Here is a 24,005-nt window from a genome sequence, read left to right as displayed (position 1 = left end):
TTTTTTGAAGATAGCAATGCATTTTAAAAAGTATTTACATATAAATTTTTCCATTCATCTAGAAAAATATTCATATATTCACATGTCTACGAAAGATATTAATGTGACATAAAAAGGATTAAAAAACAGAAAAATGAAACGGGCGTGGTCAATCATGGTTTGCATTCCTGCTCGTTTGGACAATAATTTGTTTGATACATGGGATATTAAAGCTAGTCCTCCATTGCTTCTGGCCCGTTAGGACTACAAGCGCACTGGCCGAGAGGAACAACAAACAGTTTTGAATGTGGTCTATCAACGAAAAATGTAAATACATAATTGAGGTGCGCGCGCGCTCATTAGACGAAGCGAGCGGACGCGCTAGCGACAAAATAAGGAATAAACCTCCTCTGTCTGTACCCGTCGTTATCCTCCCGCATCCCCACCTTCCGTTCCCATCCATCTCGCGTGCCCGCCGCCGCCACACCTCGCGCCGGCGGATGGAGCCTGCCCCGCCTCTGTGCCACTGTATCCCGCTCCTCCCTCCCGTCCTCCAACTCGCCTTTTCCTCCGTATCGAGCCGTTGTTCCTCCGCCGGCGTCGGGAGGTCAAGGGGAAGCGGCAGCCGCGCGTGAACCCGGACGGATTCGATGAGCTCCGCCATGCCGGATCTGAGGAGCTCCGCGCCGGATCCGCCCGTCCACGGAGTCCGCGCAGTCTCCCCCTTCCTCCCATCCATTTCCCTTTTCCTGGTGCGGTAGCAGCCGAGGCGAACGGTGGAGTCGAGAGGCAGCAGCCGGTGACGTGAAGCGCATCTATGGGTACCGACGTGAAGCACATCTCTGTTTTTTCATTTTCATTTTTCAGTTGCACACGCTCACACGTCAGTTGGCTGCATCTGCAGAATAGTTGCACGCTCTAGACCGTATAGTTGGCGGGAGACATTGTACAGTGAGGCAGTCACAGATCTAGCTGTGCCAATCTCAGACATTATCTTGCCAACTTCAGAGTACAAACTGCCAAGCAAACCTGATACAGTGCCAACTCAAAATCTCAGCATAACATCTAGCAAAGTACCAACAGACAAAGGCCCAGTGCCAACTCCATGAGCCATTGTGGCAACTCCAGTAGCCACTGTACCAACTCTAGCATCCAGTGAGACAGCTGCAGGTCCAAAATGTGCCAACTCTAACAACCACATTGTGCCAACTCCAGCATCCAGTGAGCCAACTGCAGGTCCAATTGTGCCAACACCGACAACCACTGTGCCACCCCAGCAGCTATTGAGCCAACTGCAGGTCTACTTGTGCCAACTGCAAGACATTTGGTTGGCAACTCTCAATGGTATTGGGCAACCTGTTCAATCTCCTTTGCCAATAGCTCAAAAAGGCACAAGGTTTGATCATCAAAACAAACTAACCAAGAAGGAGGTCTATAGGAATCTACGCTTTTTTTGAAGATGACAAAGCCATGGGTAAACAAGGTCCGGAGGGGAGGTGAAGGGGAAGCTAAAGAGGAAGAAATTTAATGGATCCTCACTTTCCCTCCACCTGGTTGTTGTGGTTGCACAGTTGTGTGTGCAGATGGCTCACTTGCTGGTGGAGTTGGCACAACGGCTGATATAGTTAGTTCATTTGGACCTGTAGCTGGCTCATTTGGTGCTGCAGTTGCCACAATAGTGGCTGGGTTTACTCGTTTGGTGCCTGGGATGCTGACATACTAACCATGTTTTTGCACATCTTTTTTGTTGCACATAATTTTTGCACACAGTGTGGCTATTTTTTTGGCTGCGGGAACTGACTTAGTTGCATGAAAGCAGCTTAAATTTGCCTAGGTTTTGTTTGCACACAACTATTATTAATATATTTTCTATCTACTTTTTTTGCACACAGTGTGCCCATAGTTGGCTGCTGGAATTGCTGTAGTTGCACGAAAGCAGATAACTGGTTTCAAATATGTTTGCATGAGCGAAAAGGGCATGTCCACGAGTCAGGAAAAAGTTGCACATCGAGTGTCAGTAGTTGCACAACGACGACTAGACAGTTGCACCAAACGGCGCCTAAATTGCACACAAAAAAGTTATTTTGAAACATATATGTGATCTAGTTTCGAAGAGGACATTGCGAGGAACCCAATGGTAAAAGCGGATCTTAATTTTGATATTCGGTTCAAAAGTCATGACATTTTAAAAGAAGTTGTACTCCAAATTAAATGCGTTCACACATGTCTCATGAGTGCTTTCTAATTTTTCTTTTTCAAAACACGTTGAATGATAGTGGATAGAATCTTTCTTAATTTGTTTGACCGGGACACAAATTTACTAAAAGTGAAAGGCTGCTTTGGAGCGCTAGCGAGCGGCGCGTCCAACGGAAAATGGGTTGCAGTAACAAAAGATGATGCCAGGTGATGTAAGGTGAATGAGATCAAATTATATCTTTTTTAGATGAGCTCTAGGCACTCTTGAATTTTATTCATACTTATTACAAGAAAATGCAACGTAACTTCTATGAATAAGAATTGCAATGAAATCTCTTGAAAATACATTCTTCACGGCGTCAAACTCTGCTCGAAGAAATACTTCAAAGACTTTAGTAAAGAGACTGCAATTGAACTGGAGCAACGATGTTGTCACTTTTTCACCCGCACAAATATTACCAATAATAGTTTTTGAAAGCGCCTTAATTCGCCCATCCCAAAAGATGGGAAGCCTTGATTGATTAACATACTTGGACCATAGAAGTGCATGTCGTTCAATCACTATATCTCCACCATGGTATCGATGAAAGATTTCACCTCCACAAAGAATCAGTCTAGAAAAAAAAGTTTGACACAACAATATAAACTCATCAGATCTGAATAATCGAATCTGCAAGGACAGAAAGCTCTTTAATCTCATGGCACTGCTAAAAGAACGAGATGGAATTTATTCTTACAAAACTATGATGATCATTATAGAATGGCAAGAATATTGAAGTCTTGAAGATCCGAGATCCCCCACCTCTCAGCGCCAAGATGGCAGCCGGAGGCAAGGGGACCTAAATTTTTCTTTTGACGGCGGCCAAGTACTATTTAATTAGACTAGCCACAATGGTCAGTAACATACATTAGTAACATACACATATTCCTATACTATGTTACCACCTTCATAGTGGGTAGTAACATAAGTGTGGTAACATGCAAAGCTTCATTTATTAGGTTATAGACTCATATTGCATTGAGACATGTGATGTTACAGTAACTAGCTAAGTTACTAGCTACCTCTCTTCTCATTAACTTATTGTCACATAAGCAAATTTGCTGAGTTGTACTCAATGTTATTGCCGAAGTTACTCCCACCGCTACTTTTGCTTTTCTTTGATGTATCAGTCCATATATTGAAATAACAACATAACAGTAGGCATCACGTTACTGGACAATGCGTTTAAGGCCCACAGAATGTTTGGGCCCATTAGTGCCTTGGTCCCACACGTCATCCGCTCTACTCGCTAAACCCCATTCCCTCCCCTCCGCTTCTCCCTTCCCTTCCAGGGGACTATCCCCTTCTTCCTCCCCCAAATTCCACCGCCGACGCAGCCAATGCGTCCACGGAGAACCTAGCCGCGCATCGCCATGCCGCCGCCCCACCCCTCCACCCTCTTCCTCCTCCCCCTCCTCCTCCTCGCCGTCCACCTCCCGCCCGCCGCGGCCGCCGCCGCCGACAGCCGCCACGCGTCCACCGCCGCCACCTCCTCCTACCGCCGCATCTCGTGGGCGAGCAACCTCACGCTCCTGGGCTCCGCCTCGATCCTCCCGGGCGCGTTCGCCGTCGCGCTCACCACCAACTCCAGCGACGGCATCGGCGCCGGCCGCGCCCTCTTCTCGGAGCCCGTGCGCTTCCTCCTCCCGCGCCCCGACCCGGGCGCCGCCCCGGCGCAGGCCTCCTTCTCCACCCGCTTCACCTTCCGCATCACCCCGTCGCCCTCCTACGGCGACGGGATCGCGTTCGTCCTCACCTCCTCGCGCACCTTCCTCGGGGCCTCCAACGGGTTCCTCGGCCTCTTCCCCTCCGCCTCCGCCTCCGACGACGACGGTGAGCCCGCCGACGTGCACACCGTCGCCGTCGAGCTCGACACGCACCGCGACGTGGCGCTGCGCGACCCCGATGGCAACCACGTCGCGCTCGACGCGGGCTCCATCTTCTCCGTCGCGTCCGCGAGCCCGGGCGTCGACCTCAAGGCCGGCGTGCCCATCACCGCCTGGATCGAGTACCGCGCGCCGCGCCGCCGCCTCCGCGCTTGGCTCTCCTACTCGTCGTCCCGCAAACCCGACAAGGCCGCGCTCTCCGTCGACGTCGACCTCTCCGGTCTCCTCCTCACGTACATGTACGCCGGCTTCTCGGCGTCCAATGGCGAAGGGGCCGCGCTTCACGTCGTCGAGAGCTGGGCCTTTCGCACCTTCGGCTTCCCCAACACCTCGCACGCCTCGGCTTCCCCAATTCCTTCGCCACCGCCCAAGGACCAGGCGTCGCTCAAGAGCCCACTGCCGCTTCCAAAAGATCACCACCACCACCATAACCTATTCTACACGGTGCTGGGCGGAGCTCTCGGTGGTGTGGTCTTGCTGGTTCTTGTGGTCATCAGCTCTATTCTATTGATTCGCCATTCAAAGCGCCGCACAAGTGAAAAACCTGCTGTGCTGTTCGACGACAAGAACTTCCGTGGGATGCTGTCCATGGAGGTGGTACGCGCAGCAACAAAGGACTTCGGCAGTGAAAATGTGATCGGCATTGGTGGCTCTGGCGCGGTTGTGTTTGAGGGGGTTCTCCCTTCTGGGTCAAGGGTTGCTGTCAAACGGTTCCAAGCTATGTGGCCGTGCTCAAAGGCGTTTCTGAGTGAGCTTCGTGCCATGCTTGATTGCCCACACCACCCCAATCTTGTGCCACTCTTGGGATGGGGCTCCAGTGAGCATGACCTGGTTCTTGTTTACGAGTTCATGCCCAATGGTAATCTTGACAGTGCACTGCACACAAAGGGTGGAGCAATACTTCCTTGGGAGGCACGGTTTGGGGCGGTGCTTGGTGTTGCATCAGCACTTACATTTCTGCATGATGAATGTGAGCACCGCATTCTTCATCGTGATGTCAAGTCATCAAATGTGCTGCTCGATGCAGACTTCAATGCTCGGTTAGGAGATTTTGGTCTTGCTCGCGTGGTGAGCCATGGCGGGGTGCCTTTGGCAACACAGCCAGCAGGCACACTGGGATACCTCGCACCAGAGTATGTGCATTCAGGTGTGGCATCAGAGCGCTCGGATGTTTACAGCTTCGGGGTGCTTGCTTTGGAGGTGGCCACTGGCCGGAGACCAACGGAGAAGGGAACCGCAGTTGTTGACTGGGTGTGGAGTCTCTGGGGTCGTCGGAGGCTGGCTGATGCAGCAGACCAGCAGCTTCAGGGACGTTTTGTCGCAGAGGAGATGCGGCGGGTGCTGCTTGTGGGCCTCTGCTGTGTGCATCCGGACTGTAGGAAGCGGCCTGGTATGCGAAGGGTGGTCAGGATGCTTGATGGTAGTGCACCCATGACACTAGTGCCAGATAAGAAGCCACCAGTTGTACTGAAGTCACCACTAAATCAAACATCGTCAGTGAACACCATGGATACTATGAATACTGCATTTTACAGCTGTCGCTAGACATATATACAAGGTAGGCTTGTAAGGAACTTTCTTGTCCATATGTAGTGGTGTTCTATCTGCCGCTAGTTCTGATGTATATGTGATGGTATTGCTTTCTGAATTCTTAGCATTCTGATGTATAGGTTGAACATTAGATATGTGTGAATGTTGCATAGTGTTGTTTGGAAAGGTTACTACTGGTGCACTATCAATGACACAGACATATTAGGAATTAGGAAAGCTATTGAAAGTGTTGTTTTCTGGTGCAAATTGTAGTGAGGTACTCGTATTTCATAATTAGCTTTGCTCAGATTCAGGTGTCATTTATGTGAAGATAGTTTTCTTAAATGTTTGCATATCTTACATATTGCCCTGGCAAATGCGAACTGTCATTGTCACATATTCATATGGTATTTGGAGTTGCTCCTATTGTAAGCAGTCGTGTTGGAACAGTAGCTGATTTTGTTTTCGCAGAGCAGAGTAGCTGTATTGTTGATATAGATATAACAGAATTGTCTCCCTGTGTTTATTTTACCCTTATGGTATTCGCTCTACACTGTTTATGTCTATTGACACATGGAAGGCGAAAAACACACTCCATTTCCTATTCTTGTTTTCCTTTTCTTTGTATGATGATCCAAACATTTCTTATCATCTGAATTTTACACAATGTGGCCTGCCGCGTGTCATAAGTCCATGATTATCCGAGACAGTTTTGGCCTGTATCGTAGAGCTTGTACAAAAAATAGCATTTGGTGAGTGGAAGCACCCATTTCTCTTGATTAATTATGCCATTGTGTGTGACAATTTAAAATTGCCATGTTTATTAGAAAGTGTTAACCATCACTTCTGGATTGTAACCTTAGCTGTGTTTCAATGCTTAAAGACTATTAGCTGCATAGTACTTTCCCTGGCTTGATTTTTGTTTTGAGCTTCCGTGCATAGTTTAAAATTCTGTAATTTCCAGGGATCAATTAGACCAGATTGCTCTTCTTCAGCATTTCACCATTTTATTGATTCTAGCTGAATCCATCAAGTCTTGTGAAAACAATCTGTGAACTGCGGGGTTGCTATCATTACCCAATGTTAGAATGTTGTGCTGCACATGGATGTTCATACTTCACTGTTCCTTTTTATTGTTGTTTTGACCTTTCTGTTGTGATAAATAAAGCTAGATTTAAGACTAATGTGGGCCTGTGGCTACACCAGCATGTTGTTTTGATTCCCTGAGCCATCTAATTATTTGTTGAAGCACATTCGCAGTTTGTGCAGGCAACTGTGAGCATAGTGCTCTGTACCGTCTAATTATTTGCTGAAACACATTGGCAGTTTGTGCAGGAAACTTTGAACATAGTGAGTATATCTATAAAACTGTGCGCAGATTGTTTATTTGATGTTGCCCTACAGTTTTTGGATACGTTGATAGCTTCTGCAGCATGAGCATATGATCTGACAAACTTGAAATTTGTCCCACAGTGCACTCTGATAGGTAACCTGAAAAACAGTATAAATGTGCAGCATTCCCTTTTGTATTAATCCAACAGATGCATTACCCTTTGTTCCGGACCAGAATACTTCTGTTCTCTTCTTATTGTCTTGATATGTTATCTTTGCCGTGTTCTGAAGTACGACGAGTCATGTGGGAATTTCTTTGTTATCTTTGATCTGTTTTGAAGTTTAAAAAGGGATGTGGTACTACTACATTCTGCACTCATGTATTCATGTTTTGGGATGATTGGCTGTTCTTTTGAAGTGGCGACTTATTTCCTGGTAACATGCTAAGCCTAGATCCCATTTGTTTTTTGACTTATCTTGTACTACCAGTATGTAGCAATTTCATATAGTTTGCTCTGTGATTTCCTTTAACTGTGACTTGTTGAGGGCTTTCTGGTGACGAAAATGCAGGACATGTCAATCAGTGTCACTGTTTTGGCTTTGCAGGTACCATGCTTAAACAAGTCTGTCACACGTGAACCCATGTCGCCATTGCTACACCATGTGATGAGACATCAAGACGATCCATTGTTGTCGCCTCAAAGCTTCAAAGGTGGGACGTGACCTGTACAAGGTGAACCGGACAGTTCCTGGTGGTGCCGGACATTCTCTCCGTTTGGACTTAAGAAAGGTGACTCGTGCAGCGGCGGCCGCGGCGCCGTGTCTTTGGACCGCTGTCTAGTGGCCTGGAATGGCGGCGGTGCAACGGATCAAGCCCGCCATGGCAACTGCGAGCTTTCAATGTGTACGGAATCTCCTCCTCTCAACTCATAGCTTCACATACTGTAGCTGCATTTTGTCCATGTATGTAGTACATGCTATAGCTGTAAATTTCGCTCATACTGTATTTGTCAAGCGCCAGAAAGGGCTTTACCAGCCGAGCAAGAAGATCGCATGTGCTTGTCTTTGACCTGCACCTGTGTTGGGAACAGATGGATCTAGAACGGTCAATCCTGAAATAGTTTGCCCTCCCTGTAGACTGCAGCGATGTGTTGGTGAGTAGGGCCATAGAATGGAGTGCGGGCTTTTGGTGGCCGCGCTACAGGCAGGCCGGTATCCTGTGCGTCTGCTTGGGCCTGGGGATTCGAAACCCGTCAATTCGTGGTAGTGCTGTGGCAGGCCTAGTGAAGAGAATACGGTCCGTGATACGCCTATCTGCCGCACAGGCGTATTCTGTTCCACCCATTTCTTTTACCTGTTCGCACGCCTAGAAAAGACGACGTGTCCTACACCAGAAAGGCTGGCCCATGTCCGTGACCTTATCCCTAACTCGTGAACAAGCCGTCGCCGCACACCTGCTCTGCCCCTCCGTCTCTCTCTCTCTCTCTCTCTCTCAAATCCGACGGCGGCACTGGTTTCTCTCCGGCGAGCATCTCCCTGGCCCCTTGGCCCTACCCACGTACCCGGTGGTCGTGGGCAATTCGTCTCCACACGCCGGCTCTACCGTTGGGTCTCTTTTCCCCCAACCTTGACGGCGCCAGGGTTTGTTCTCCGGCGAGATGTGCTCCTTTGGTGTTGAGGTGCCACGGGTGCGTCTTCTTATGGCCCGGCGGTCATGGCCGTGTTTAGATCCGCGTCCTATTCTTTGGATTTGAGTTCAGTGCCTCACCACCAACTTTTCTGCAGGATCCATGTTTGGGACGTCAGAGCCGATTCCTGATGTATTCCCCGTGGAGTCGCGGGATTTCATGAGCATCGCCGATACCCAGCTGGGCCGCGGCAGCGAGGGCACACATCTGTGCGGGGACGCCTGCTTAGGTTTGCTCAGAAGCCACCAGCGGCTGGACCATTAGGTAATTACGGATCTAAAAATCTCTCATGTACCATTTTAAGTCGTTTGTTTTCCCGGATAATGGTAGATGCGCCTGTTTGAGATACAAACTTCTTGGCCGGAACGAACCATCACATCTAGTTTCAGTGTGAAGAAAGCTACTGTTGTTGTGTATAGATTGATTTTCGGTATGGAAATCCTGTGGTGAGAGCTGGAGATTTTTGTTTTGGTTGGTATTTCAGTTATGGGATTTGTCAACACCCGGCATCATTATTATTTGTGTCGGATTTTTAGTTGCTGCAGGTGATTTTGGGATCTGTATTCAATCTGGAAAAATCGATGGGCATCTCATATTTCTCCATTAAATCAGCCATGTTATACTTGACAATTACTGAAATATTAGGCCCTACTGTGCAATTGTTTTTTTCGTATCATGTTTTTTGATGCAAATTGGTTAAATGACACTGATTCTGCCGTTTAGTGCCAACATTGAGAAAAAGTAGGATGCATTATGTGTTATGGTTTTGAAACAATTATATTCCTTTCTATTTTTCTATCATAAATATGCTATGATGTTCTTTTTGCGAAGAAAATGTCGTATGATGTTTACTGAACTGTCAAAGCATATTATAAATGGGCAAACAAATATATGTTACCACTGATTCATCTTCTTCCTCCCAATCCATCAGCGGCTGTCCCCCGTGGATGAGTTTGCCGAAGCGCGGCAAGGTGGACCATACATGTAATGAAGGGCCCCAAATCTTCCAGTCGGATGGAGTCAGGGGCTTCTCTTAGTATCATCGAAGCTGAAATTTGGAACGCTGCTGAGCTTGGAAGCGGTGGGCAAAGTGGTGGATTCCCCCCTGAAGCCGGTGTGTTCCAAGTTTGCGCTGAAGCTACTAGTGGATGGACCATGTATTTTTGTCAAATTCTTAACGATGTCTCTGTAGTTCTTTGTGATTTACTACAACAATGGCTCCTATACTATTTAGTCGCTGAAAATTCCATTGTTATCAAGAGCTTCCTTTTATTCTTAGTAATTCATACGGCACAGTTCTGTCTATTGAAGCTGTCCTATTGACAACTGTTGCTGTTTCATATGATACTCTCTTGACAGCAGGAACCTGATTCATGTATGATTTTGAAATGGCCAATCCTTTTCTGGTTTGCACATTTGTTGGAATTTTATGGAGCCAACTCTGTTGTAGGTTTCATCTTATAATCCAAACTAATAATTATGATCTTGTTGAAACATGTTTGGTGATTAGTACACTTCAGAAATCTTGAAAAGAGTATTTATGCTATTATTGCTGACCACAATTTATTTTACTTTTTGATAATCATGATTGAAAGAGCCTGAGTTATTTTTGTATTACATTTTGTTCTCTAGTGCGCAAGCTGCTTGTTTCATTGTTGAGTAGATGACATTGGCTTGATAGAAACCACATTAATCTAAATATTTTGATATTCACCATGTGCTTTTCTTTGTTGGCAGCACGAATGATGCAATAATTGAAGATATGAAGAAGGCTTACATGGACGCGCAAGAGATCGAGGAGTAGAACAAATAAGCTTTATGCAATGGATAATTTGCAAGGCAAGGTTCTCCATGCCTGTATGTACGTTGCTGCTTTTGGAATTTGGCAGTTGCTTACTGGTAAGGTTTCATGATTGATGCTGAATTCCTAGATGCATTTTGTAAACATTTGGATTTGTCCAGGGGCATGCCTGTATGTACTAGATGTTTACTTGTTTTCACTTATCTGCAGAAGTGGTATGTTTCCTGTGAGATTAAATTAACTAGGTCCTAATTATGTATTATGTGAAATGGTATATATTAATGGATGTGTATTTTCTGGTTACCATACCGTGGTACTTGTCCTGATGGAACGAATTACCTACTTCATTGTTATTGGGCGTGCGATTATGTTAATGCTGACTATAATTACTTTATCTCTCCAGCGGTGCTCTAACAAAATTTAGTCTTTGGAGTAGTCACGTACTCACGTGCATGCTCAATGTCCTCCAGTGGCCGGGTGACAGACTGACGTCACGTGAGCTTGGTCAGTTGGGCAGCACATGCTGGTATGGGGCATTGGGTGATCACCACCATAGAACAACTGTTGGACATGTACTACAAGCTAGATTCTGTCCCTATCGCTAGCCCGGAATAGACGCGCTGGAAAGGCTCTACGGTGGGGCAGCATGTGTGAATACAGGGCCAGCTCGGATCCCAAGCACGGACGGGCGGCCTGGATTCCGGCCTGCCTGATGCTCGGCCTCCATTCGCTTTTTCCGCATAGAATGGCAGATGATACCGAGTAGCCTTAATCGCGAGTTCACACGCTGGCAGAAAAAGCTGATGGGATTAACCAGAGTGGATCATGGAGACGGGACCCCAGGCCTGCTCCCGTTTGGAAAATCTGTCTGCTACAACGATGGACACCATCTCGCATGAAGCCACCCCACATGCATTTCTTTTATCCTTAGGTCTTGCAAGTCCCTGGGTGAGGCGCCTAGTGCGGGTACTGTGCAAACAAATGCATCCATGTCCGGGCTTCCCTTGATCAAAGCAAAACAATGTTCAGAAATGCGTTCTGACGGAAGCATATGCATTTCATTTTAAGGGTTAATTTGATAAATGCCACTCCAATTATGGCGATTCTGAGAAATGCCACCGCAATTTCCAAACTTTGAAAAATGCCACTTCATGCCACTTCCAGTGGCATTTTTCGAAGTCTGCAGTGGTGTTCTTCAAAGATTGCAAAATTTGCAGTGGCATTTTTCAAAGTTTGAAAATTGCAATGGCATTTTTATGAATCGCCATAATTGGAGTGGCATTTATCTAACTAACCCTTCATTTAACCATCTGAAATTACCACAGCCGATGAAATACCTGCAACGCGTAGTTTTGGTGGAATGAGACCTGGATTTGGAAACGTAATAGTAGCGTTTTCTGGGTCCATGGTTTGTTACTGGCAAGCTCTCAGGAGTTCGCCATTACAAAATCCCAACATAAATTTACTGCCGCTTGGTTTTCCTTCTGGTTGTTTGTCAAGTCTAGCCAGTTCACTTTTGCAAACTCTTGCTACTTTTGGCGTCGAGGTTGCTTTAAAAAGGCACTAAATGCTTTACAAAAGGAGAGTGGCGTTTTGGCTCCTAGGTATAGATAGACCTATTATGAAATATGTATAAAAAACACATTTCAAATGTTAAAAAATATCAAGAAAAAATCCCGCATGTGCATCCGGACATCCTATGTTAGCACACAAAGTTTCGGTGAAAAAGGCCATTTTTGTGGCATGTATAAAAAAATTAAAAAAAATACCTCGTAAATAGCTATAATTAAGCATCGAAAAATGTCTTTTTTACAGAAGCCAAAAAAAAGGTCCTTTTTCACCAAAACTGTGTGCACACATATATAATATCCGGATTTACACACATGATTTTTTTCTTGATTTTTTTTTACTTTTTAAAATGTGTATTTAGACAAAGGGTGCATATACACCTATGAGCCAAAGTGAATTTCCATTACACCGTTACAAAAGCACATTTTAGTTTGTATATTTTCTATACAACAAAAGGATTTCATTTTAGTGACTAAAGAGTCTGTAGGACATTCTCAACCGCCTGCAGAATTTCACCATCCATTGTTTGCAGCACACAGCGCCCACACACGAGCCACAGAGACAGAGCAACGCGCTAGTGCTACCACTCGATCAATCAACAGCGACGCAGCGGCGAAACAGTAGGCGGCCAGTGTGTCGCTACCACCGCACGCATAGTGAAGCCTGCAGTGAGCAAGGAAAGGAAACAGCAGCATGTGCCACTGTTGAGGCACATGACCTCCTCTCCTCTCCTCGCCCATGGAGACGGAGACGGAGGGGAGCAGCTGGAAAGAGACGGGCGGGCGGCCAGACAGAGATGCCTTTCCGGTTTCCAATCTCATCATCTCTGAGACTCAGACGTCGACACGGCCGATGGATGGATGGATCCATCCCTAGTCCAGTCGCGGCCGATGTGACCCAACCTTTGCCCGTGGCTCCGCCTTTAATTCCCCACTGCTCCCCTCTCAGTCTCACCCACCGGAATGTTTACCGCTTCTAGTTCGCAGCACGAACCCTCACCGGAATTTTACTGCTTCTTGCACGATGTCGGGACCGGCCCGGCCGGGCTCGGCGCCGGAGGGCGCGCGAGAGAAGCCCCGGGCGTGCATGCATGGACCATGGATGGATGACGTACAAGGTCTGCGCCTGCGGATCCCAGCATTTCAGATTACGAGGCGCTGGAACACGAACCGGGCATCTATCTATCCGCATCGCCGACGCAGAAGCATGGTAAAGCCACCGGGGGAAGCTTTGCATCGTCTGCCTGCGATATGTGTACTGGCAGTGGTGGCGGTGGAGAAAGCTAGCTCGGCACGTACAAGGCTTGCACGGAGGCGACACCGGCCGCACTCAGAGCCGGAGAGCACGCTGGCACGACCCAGTGCATGCATGCGTGCATGGATGATGTACAAAGTCTCCTCGGAAGTCCAGGGTCTCTCAGCTGGCGACGCGAGGCAGGGGCCAACTCCACCGCGCGACCCCATCCTGTCCGGCCCTGTCCGTTTGGGGCAAAAGGGACAAATGAGGCGGCCCAGCGCGCGACGGCCCGGACCCATCCTGTCCGTTTTGTGTCCGGGCCGACCCATTTCGAGCGCAAACTTGTGCCGGGTTTGGATCGCGGCGGACACCAAACAGACGCGCGCCTCGTCCGCGTCGGGGCCGCGTGGCAGGCGGCCATCTACCTCCCACCGGCCAACATCAATGCGCACGAGCGAATGGCCCCACCTGTCATCCGCACGTCGAACGATCGCCGTCCTTCTTTAAGTGGGAAGCGTGGACGGATCGTCGTCCACACTGCCCCACGCCACCCCGTGGCCTCCTCGAAACCCGGCAGCCCCTGCTCCCAAACCCTAGCCAAGAAAGTCGTCGGCTGCCCGCCCTCAACCATGGGCCTCTGAAACTACGGCCGGAAAGGCAAGCACGACGGCGAGGCAGGTTCCTCGTCGGGGCACCGCCGCGGCTCAGTGAAGATAGAGGAGCCCGCGTCACCATCGCCACCACGCCGGGCCCCCGCGCCGCCCGCCTTCTCCATCGCTCCCACGTCCGCCGGCGAGCGCGACCGGCGTTACATCCGCGCGGAGGTGTGCCGCCGTTATTGGGAGACGAGCACGCCGCTCCCCTGGAGCGACGTCCATCTCCCCAACAACTGGCATCTCTCCGCCGACCGGGTCCCCATCCCGCCGGTCCCGATGAGCGGCCGTGCGCGCGACGTGGAGATCGAGCGCCGCCGCCGCCTCCTCCCCGATGACCTCTTCTACGACCCCAGGTACGCCCCCAACTCCGGCCTCTGGGACACCTGGTTTCGTGACGAGCACGACACCAGGCGCGCGTTGTTCTTCGCCGGCACCTCGACGGGGACGTGACGGCCACGACAGGAGCGCACATCGCCTGCTCCCCAGGAGCGCGGGCGTAGGCGGGTGCGCGGCGTCACGCCCACGCCGTCGCCTTCGCCGTCTCCATCGCCACCACCACCACCTCGCATGACAGAGGAGGAGGAGGCCCGTCTCGTTGCGCGCGTCATGGAGGACTCCATGCGCACGCACGACGAGCGCCAGTGGGAGGGCCTCGAGAAGATGCTGGCCCGCTCTGCCGCCGGCGAGGTCGCCATCCCCGAGCTCGAGATGGTGGCGAAGGAGGAGGAGGAGGTGGAGGAGCCGCCGGTGGCCGCGTTCCACCCGGGCCTGGTTGGCCAGGGGTGGGGCTGGTCGTGCACGGCAGAAGAGATGGCCGACGCCGTGGGCGTGAACTGGCGCCCCACGCCGCCGCGGTCATCGGAGCGGGAGGCGTCGCCGCGGGAGGAGGTGGTGCAGGCACCTCCCGCCGTCCAGCCAGCCCCCGTCTACCACGCACCGTCGGCCCATCTCTGGACGCCGCCGGCCTACGTCGACCTGGTCAGTGACGACGATGACATCGGCGGTCAGTGAGCGGCGTCGGCCACGGCATCGACGGGCGCGGCAGGAGCAGGAGCGCGCGGGAGGCGTTTTTCTTTTTTGATTTATGTTAATTACGAACTGGGCCGTTAAGTGGACTGATAAACTGGGCCGTTTTGTGGCCGTAACCCCTATATATATGTTTTATGTTTTTTAACTAAGTTTATTTATTTTTTTAGTCATTTCATTTAGTTTTTAAACTTTTTTTTATTCACGTCCACCCCGGACAGGTTTTGGGGTGCGGCCGCGCGTTGGGCGCACCCACGACCCATCGGACAAACGCGGACATGGGCCGCCCCATTGCCGTCCCAAACGGACAAAATCCGGCCAAACCGGACGCCCGTTTAGGGTCGCGCGGTGGAGTTGGCCTGAGGGCATCTCCAGCCGCGCCCCCAGGAAGGCCTCCCCAGGCGTTTTTTTCGCGCCGGCGCTAAAAAAACGGCCCAGTCGCGCCCCCAGGAGCCCGATTTTCGCCGGTTTGGGCCGAAAACAGCGCCGGCGGACCCAGCCCGAACCCGGCGCGCTGGGGGCGCCCGGGGGTGCCGGGCGAACTGTTTTGGCGCGAAAAAGCCGCGGGCCCACCGCGTCAGCGACACGGCTCTCTTCTCGGCCCTTCGTCGTCCTCATCGCCTCGTTTCCCACGGCGAATCAATGCCAAAGCTGTCGCGCTGCCGCGCCGGTCAGCCTGCACCATTGATGCCTCACGGGCGGCGCAGTGAAGACCGGACGACGCGCGTCCCTCGCCCGCCACGCGTACACACGGTGACACGCGCGCCTTGGCCTATATATGAAGCGCCCCGGCGCACTCGGCGACTCATACTCACCCGCCGCCGTCGTTTCCTCCCTCTCCTCTCCTCTCTTTCGCCGTCCCCAGTTCACAGCCATGGCCGAGCGCTTCCCAGGCGACGGCGCGGCGGCGAACGGTTTCGGCCGCCGCCATCTTCACGAAGACGAGGGAGACGGCGGGCGGCGAGGGAGACGGCGGGGGTAGCCGCGTAGTTTTTTTTTCTTTTTTTGTAAAATATGTTTAAGTTTGAATGAACTCGCCGATGTTTGCGTTAAATTTGAGTCGTTTTTGCGCCGTGTTTGACTTTTTTGACTAACCGTGGACGCCGCGACTGGGGGGCATCACGCCCCCAGTGCGCGGTTTAACGCCGGTGCGCCCCAGGAGGCGGTTTTTGCCCCTCCTGAGGGGCCAACGGCTGGAGATGCCCTGAGTGCCCGAACGAACCCGAACCGCGGCATCCATCTGCATCCACGACGACGCGAGTATGAAAAGGGCCCTGTAGCATGCATGCATGGACGCGCTGCCGCTGCGTCGTCTGAGCTTGGAGTTCGAAGTTCGAGTAGTGGCGTGGTAGAGGGAGCTACGTACATACAGGGGCAGGCATGCAGGCAGGGCATGGCCGGACCGGGCCGGGCGAGGGTGAAGGGACAAGACGGTGTGTCCGGAGGATTCCTCTCCGAAGCTGACGAGGCTGCTGCACCGCCCAGGCTAGCTAGCTGGCTAGCTGCCATACGTGTGCCGCCCTCTTCTTCAGTTTCTGTTGGAACCTTTCTCATCGACGCGCCGGGTTTGGTTTGTTTTTCTTTTGTTTCTCGGAGCTTGCAGGCTGGGGCTCGCCGGGGATTCCCCCTCTTGGAGTTGGATGGAGCCATCCAATTATTTGGCCGTTGAGCTTCCCGCCGTGCATGCATGCACGGGGTGGCCAGGCGCAGATCCTCCCGGTCGGTTCGGAACTCCGGATCGAAACGCCGTGCCGCCGCTAGCAGTGTGCTACTACTAGTTGTTGAAATGGCATGTCATCACTGTGCCACACACCTTACACGGAGGATGACGATGTGATGGCTAGACGGCTAGAATGTACTCGCTAGGGCTTTGCTGGCTAGCAGTAGCTTGTGCAGTGCGTGCTACTCTACAGGCGTCTGATTGAGCCCTTGATCGACGAGACCTCAGGTAAACCAGATGCATGCTTCCTCTTAGGCTAGTCATAGTGGGAGTAACTTAGCTACTCTCTCCGTCTAGGTGTGTAAGTCATTTTACGAAAACTAAATAGTCCCAAAACACTTAGGTATGGTGCATTAACTTCTACCTCGTTTCTTGTTTTTTGACATATCAACCAATAAAAGATGAGGGATGTGCATGCTTTTAATGACTTGAGACTATCAAACACGACATGCAGTGGTCAGTTCATTGCATGCAACACTATTAATTAGCAAATAAACAATAATGTCTCTCGGTTTCCCCTCCTCCTTGGTCACGGTGCACATCCTAAGATGACTTACTCACCTAGACGGAGGGAGTACTCTAAGAAATTTTTGCTTATGTGGCATGTAGTTAATGAGAAGTGGTAACATAATATGTTATTGTAACATAGCGCTTCCCAATACAAGATGAGTCTACAAGCTAATAAATGAAGTCCTCTATGACACTACTACTATATTACTTTGCACTATAAAGATAGTAACTTAGACTAGTGTCATATGCATGACACTAGTATAAGTTACTCCCCACTATGACCAGCCTTACTCTCAATCAAGACCTGGCAATGGTATCGTATCGTCGAGTTAGCTGGCTGGCTGGAAGTTGAATTTCTAAACCGCGTAAAATTGCAGATGTTAATTCTTCGCCGATCAAACTGGAGAGAGAGAGAGAGCTAACTAGCCCATCAGTGAAGATAGTTGTGATGGCAATGACGAGATTATGTGCCTATTCGGCAATCCACCACTCCGAGAGAGAATCTATGGAGCATCTGTTTTCTCAACTCCGTTGTTTTCAACTAAAGCTCTGCCCGCTCCGGGAGCGGAGTAGTGGAGTGGAGAGACTCCGAACAGGCCATAGGTTCTTGACATTTTTTGTTAACAGCTTTGCTAAGTCTCAGTTAACTGAGACTTGATTATGTCTCAGTCGACGTTATATTCGTTTGATCTTGCATGGAGACCTATGTAATTTTTTCTTTTTCTTCTTATATACTATTCACTTGACTGGTTGACTGAGATCTAGCCACACTCTTTTGTTAAGGGCGCAGATAACGCCCACACGTGCGGGCGTTAAAGTGGTCTTGCTGCACGTCCCGTGTGGTTTCTACGTGAAACGGCCTGCACATCGTGCGGGCAAAACAGGTAACCACCGCACGTCTGGCGTCCCACCTCGCGGCCCGCACGCTCCTCCATCCCCACAAACTGGTGTGGGTCTCCCGCGAGAGAGTGCCACCCGCCCCACCCCAAACCTCACTTAACCCCTCTTTCATCTCCCACCACCCGATCAGCTCCTTCCCCTACCTCCCTCCTCGTGTTTCCGAAATTGCAATGGGAAATCCTAGCACCGCCTAGCCAAAAAACACGGCAACGAATTCTGCAAAGGGAGAAACCTCATGGATCCAGCTGTTCTCCTCTCCCCCCCCCTTACAAATTTCGCACAAATTTGCCCAATTGCCATGCTTGCTGCTCACGATTCATTGGTAGAAGCTGGATCTACGAAATTGCCATGCTTGCTGCTCACGATCCATTGGTAGAACCTGGATCTGCGAAAATTGTCATCCCGTTGTCCTAAATTTGATCTGCATCTTAGTTGCCATCCAGTTTGTAGAAGCTGGAAGTTTGGAGTTGCCATCAACTTGATCTACTTGAAACTCAGATCAAATGCATTTAGATCAACAGGGAGGGTGGGGAAAGAGGTGGGTATGGGGAAAGTAGAGTTTTTCCTCGGGGGATTCAGGAAAAAAATTGCCGCCCATCTTTGCTAGTAGTTGCCACCCGGTTATAGAAGTGGTTGCCGCCAAATGATCGAAACTAGAACTTTGCCATGTATGTACAACGAAAATTGCCGCCAATACTACAAGGTAGTTGCCACCCGATTGACGAAGTAGTATGCAGAAGGATGCATTGTCAAAAAGATGCACGACTACAATGTAGGGCACCAACTACGATTGGCACAAGTGGCAAATCAAGGGATTTATGAACCCATGACACTGTCTGACTCAATTGCCACATGTGAATATATACAGATGCCATTGTTGTTGTACTGCATTTGCCATGTCTGCTCAACTATACATGCCATCCCAGGTCAACTACAGTTCCCATGGCTAGCCAACTGCAATTGCCATGCTGGAAAGCTGCAGCTGCCAAGAGTTATAAACTGCAGTTGCCATGCATGGTGCACTAGATTTGCCATGCATGGTGGGCTAGATTTTCCATGTTTTAAAAGGGGCACCTACATGTCTTGACAGTTGTAACTGACATATATGGATTTGCCATGATGCTATAGTAAGAATAAGTACACATGAGTATACAAGAAAAACACAGTGAAAAGTGCATGTGGAAGCATGGAGTAGCAAAGGCAATCGATAATGTCGACGACAAAGGAAAACTGCCATGTTTACTAGACATACAGATGACAAATGCCATGAACATACAATGCCTGATGGCAAACAACACAATTGAGGTTCACACTACAGAATACATGGCAAGAAAAATCCTGGTGTGAAAGAGGGAGTTGTCACCTGGTAACTAAAATACATTAGGCAATTGCCATGTAACACTACAGAAACAAGGCAAACAATATACTGGCTAACAGAGGGAGTTGCCACCTACAAACTAAAAATAGAGTAGGCAAATTGCCATGTAACACTTGAAATGCATGGCAAATAATATCTTAGGATAAAGTGGTAGTTGCCATATGCTCCTAAGCACAAGAGGCAACTCCCCAAGAAACACTACAAAAAAGACATGGCAAATAATATCTCGGGGTAAAGAGACGGTTGGCATCTGCTTAAAAGCATAGTAGGCAATTGCCCTTGTATCATTGTAGAAACATGGCAACTGACAGTTTGGGTTAAAAAGATAGTTGCATCATCTACTAACTAAACAGTGTGGCAAATTGTAGCTAAGCCGGTAGATTCAAGTTGCCCTGTTTGCACATAACAACGTGGCAAAAAAGTGAGTTTTCAAACAAAATGCACATTCCACATGGCACATGTCGTCGCCGGACTTGAAGACATGTAATCTCTGGAAACAGAGAATGTATCGAGGCGGAACGAGCGAGCCTCGCCTGCGTGACTTCCACCACCGCGGAAAAGGAACTTGCTAATGCTGGCCTAATGGCACACTGGCGACTCCCCGCCGACAGGGAATACTCGAGCGCTCCGGAATACACTCGAATTTCAATGGATTCGAAGCAAGAGAAACAGGAGAGGAGAGGCAGATTAAAACCAATCGAAGCACCGTTACCTCTGCGCGGTGAAGGCTCCGGCGACGATGCTTCGACTGCCTGAGCTCCAGCGACGGCCATGAGTCCCGGCGACACTTCCGCCGCCGCCTCTCCTCTGCTACGCCGTGGAATCGCCTCTGGTCCGTCTAGGACCTGCCCTTGCTCTCAAATGGGGGAGTTGATCGAGTGGGGGAACAAGAAGAGTCGGGTGGGGTGGGGAAAACTGCAGTGTCGTGCGGGGAAGAGGAAACGTCGGAGGGGAGGAAGATGAGTTGTGCGGAGCGTGCGGGTGCGATGGTAGTTCTACCGCACGCCGGGGTGGCAACCGCAAGCTCTGTGTGCGCAAAACGGGTGTCTGGGCGTACTATGGAACGCCCACACACCAGACGATGCCTACGTGGCACACAAAAACCATAAGATATTGTCAAAATTCGTGCAAAACTGAATGAATATGGATCGAGGCGTGTGGGTGAGTTACAAAGGCTAGCCATAGTGGGGGTAACATAATTAGTATCATGCGCTTGGGACTCGCAAACATGCTTATGTGGCAGTCAATTAAAGAAGAGAGAGATGGTTATAGTAACATATAGGTAGATACGGTAACATAATAAATGTGATGCTACTATGTGTCATGTATGACAATAAATGAGACGACATATGATACTAATATATGATACAATGCACTATAAAGGTAATAACATAGGCTAGTAATATATGCATGTTACTAGTCTAAGTTACTCCCTACTATGACCAGCCTAACAAAGTCCAAATCCATCGTGGTCTGCACCACATCTGATTACCAGACAAAAGAGACCCCACCTGAGTACGAGAGTTCCCACGAGCACACCAGCCAGTTTGACCAACATTAGCACACCACCAAAAGAGGGGGAACCGCCCACGTACTCGGCAGCGTCTCTCTCGTCTCCACGGCGGTGATAGTGTTACAGCGGAGGAGAAGAGAAGTGAACCGAGAAGTCGCCAAGGTCTCCCCGAAATAATCCGATGATGACGAGCCACGTGATTCCTGGCGATAATTAAGACACGAGCCAGCCAGTGCATGCACGCATGCGCGGACGCAGAGGTAAGCATGAACTCCTCTGAATCATAGAGCTGCAGAACGCTTGACTCCCGGAAGTGAGGACCGGAGGTCGGCCTCGCCACGGTCGACGTCTCATCAGTCTCGTCTCTCACTGACTGGACCACCAAAGTAGGAGTGGGAGTTATTAGCCATGGCACAAAACTCTGGGCAGTAGGAGTGGGAGTGCCAGTGTTTCTGCACGCACGCATTGCAACATGTTTGGTGGTCCAATCCTGTGTCCTCTGCTTGCTTGCTGCCCATGTTAATCTGTAACAAGCCGTACCACCAAAGAAAAAAAAAGAAACAAATTGCTCTCACACAAGACAGAGCATCCAAGTACAATTCCTAGAATTGACAGGTGATGCATGCACGTTTTTTTCTTCTTCTATTTATTGAGGATCAAATTTGATATGTGGTGGAACCACTCATCCAGAAATATGTTAATACCCATTTAAAAAAATTCGACGGTCATGTTTATCTTGGTACTCATACTAAAATGGTCGTATGCATCCCTAGTTCTGCAGAGGCCGGGAAGTGAAAATCTCTTCCATTTTAAAAGACGTTGGTCGTGGAGGAAGGCATTTCCCATACCCCCCCTCCCGCGTCGCTCCCGCTCGGGCGACTCGGGTAGGCAACTACCCTAGCCGCCGCCGAGCCTCGATCTACTCTCTCCTCTCCTCCCGTTGCCACCGCGTGATGCCGCCGGATTATGCCCGAGGGAAGATGGCGGTGGCGAGGGTCTCTCCTTCTCTCCCGCGGCGCCTCGGGGTGGGGCGGGGCCCCAGGCATGTGGAGGCGCGGCTGGTCGGGTCCTGCGGCGTGGCGGCCGACCCTGCTGAGGGAGTCCTGGATTAGGCGGTATCCGGATAGCCGGACTATATACTTTGGCCGGACTGTTGGACCGTGAAGATACAAGACTCAAGACTTCGTCCCGTGTCTGGATGGGACTCTCCTTTGCGTGGAAGACAAGCTTGGCGATCCGGATATTAGATTTCCTTCTTTGTAACCGACTCTGTGTAAACCCTAGCCCCCTCCGGTGTCTATATAAACCGGAGGGTTTGGTCCGTATAAGGAGAATCACAACATTCATAATCATCATAGGCTAGCTTCTAGGGTTTAGCCTCTACGATCTCGTGGTAGATCAACTCTTGTAATACTCATATCATCAAGATCAATCAAGCAGGAAGTAGGGTTTTACCTCCATCGAGAGGGCCCGAACCTGGGTAAAACATTGTGTCCCTTGCCTCCTATTATCATTAGCCTTAGACACACAGATCGGGACCCCCTACCCGAGATCCACCGGTTTTGACACCGACACCTGCCTCGCGGCAGCAGCAGGCGGCTCTGCGGCCGGTCAGATATTGGATTGGCGGCAGCTGCATGGAGGGCCTGGTGGATGGATCGGCTGTACATGTCGTCTGGCCTTCGGTTAGATCTGATCTGGCCGGTGCGACCCGTTCCATGCGCGACGTCGGTGATCGGTGACGGTCCCGTGCACACGAGGCTAGATGGAGGTTCCTCAAGCGAATCTGGGTGAAAACCCTACTCTTGACTCATTGCCAAGGCCGGCGATGGCGGCGTTTTCTGCGTCATCCCCTTCTTGAAGGCATCGTTGTGGAGAAGCTCTAGACCCCTATTCGTCACCTCCAGAGGAAACTCTAGATCGGTCAATCGGATGACGGCAGCGCTCTCATGTCATATCCCTTTTGAGGACGTCATTTTTGGAGGTATGCATAGAATTGAGGGACCAGTGGACGACATCTGAGTGGCGTTCCATGTGACGCATCGACGACGTGGAGTCTCTGCGGCGTGGCGCGGTAGGGCCTCGGCGACGGATGTATAATGATGGACGCACGTAGGGAGGAGGTGTTGTCTGGCGCCATGGTGGCGTCAACAGCAGGCCTGGCAAAGTCGATGCGTTAGTATCTGCTTTGAAGATGGATCGATGAAATACGGCGGCAACGACCTATGAGAGTGTGTCGGACTAGTTTGTGCCCCAGAGCTGGTGTGTGGCTTGGTGCAGCCTCCAGCTTTAGATGTTATGCTTAGGTTTTTTGATTTGAGGCAATCTTAAGGGCCGCTCGCGCGATTGATTTGGACACGATGTCTGCATCCCTTCGTAACTGGATAGGAGTAGCGACCGTTATTGCTTAGATGGCGGCTTCAGATGTATTGACTTATTACTTTGTAATTTTTTTTAAATAATTAATAAAATGGCTGCATACATCTTTAGAAGCTGTGGGTCATTTTCTTAAAAAAGAGAAAAGGCAAAGCACCCCCTTTTACCAGCGACTACACTTAGGCCAACTCCACGCAAGACCCTAAATTGTCCGGGCCTGTTCGTTTGGGTCTAAACAGACAAATGAAGCGGCCCAACGCGTAACCCCATCCGCAAAAAACGTCAGTTTCTGGTCCGTTTTGCCCCATCCTGAGCGTAAATTTGGTTCCGCTTTGCGGTCGAGCGGACACCGAACGGACGTTTTCTGCGTGGTCCTCGTCCGCCCCTGTCTCTTTGCATGTGAGGGCTGGCCCTCTAGTCATTGAAACAAATGGGCCCACCAACCCACCCACCCATCCCCCTCTCTCTCCTCCTTTTCTCTGTTCTTCCCCACGGAGCCAGCCCGGGAACACGGCGAGCGCGCAGGCGGCAGGAGCCCCGCCGTCCTGCAGATGGAGAGAAGCAAGCACGAGACCCGCGGCTGCTACGACGAGGACAGGGCGCGGCCGAGCTCGCCGCTGCCGGGGCGGGGCGTGGCGCGCGCGAGCGCGGCCGTGCTCTCCGCGGCCG

General features: G+C 50.2%; 1 protein-coding gene and 1 long non-coding RNA gene across 4 annotated transcripts; both read left to right on the top strand.

Annotated features, from left to right (window-relative positions):
* Window positions 1-416: 416 nt before the first annotated feature.
* Window positions 417-1,868, top strand: LOC119308211. Its single transcript, XR_005149930.1, has 2 exons — window positions 417-800; window positions 884-1,868. It is a non-coding gene; the product is annotated as an uncharacterized LOC119308211 (long non-coding RNA).
* A 1,720-nt stretch (window positions 1,869-3,588) lies between these two features.
* On the top strand, window positions 3,589-10,758 carry LOC119348687 (L-type lectin-domain containing receptor kinase S.7-like). 3 transcript variants are annotated; one of them, XM_037616662.1, is made up of 5 exons: window positions 3,589-5,659; window positions 7,570-8,651; window positions 8,749-8,915; window positions 9,583-9,765; window positions 10,389-10,758. In XM_037616662.1, exon 1 carries the CDS (start codon window positions 3,589-3,591, stop codon window positions 5,644-5,646), a length of 2,058 nt encoding a protein of 685 aa, XP_037472559.1. In that variant the 3' UTR covers window positions 5,647-5,659; window positions 7,570-8,651; window positions 8,749-8,915; window positions 9,583-9,765; window positions 10,389-10,758. The 3 variants fall into 3 exon arrangements, with proteins under 3 accessions (XP_037472559.1, XP_037472558.1, XP_037472557.1); XM_037616661.1 differs by having other exon boundaries at window positions 9,583-9,808; XM_037616660.1 differs by having other exon boundaries at window positions 9,583-10,026; window positions 10,389-10,755.
* The last annotated feature ends 13,247 nt before the right edge of the window (window positions 10,759-24,005 follow it).

Source organism: Triticum dicoccoides, chromosome 1B, assembly GCF_002162155.2.
Source record: "Triticum dicoccoides isolate Atlit2015 ecotype Zavitan chromosome 1B, WEW_v2.0, whole genome shotgun sequence".
NCBI lineage: Eukaryota > Viridiplantae > Streptophyta > Magnoliopsida > Poales > Poaceae > Triticum > Triticum dicoccoides.
Note: the sequence above shows the minus strand (reverse complement) of the source record. Positions and strands in the feature narration are given on the sequence as shown.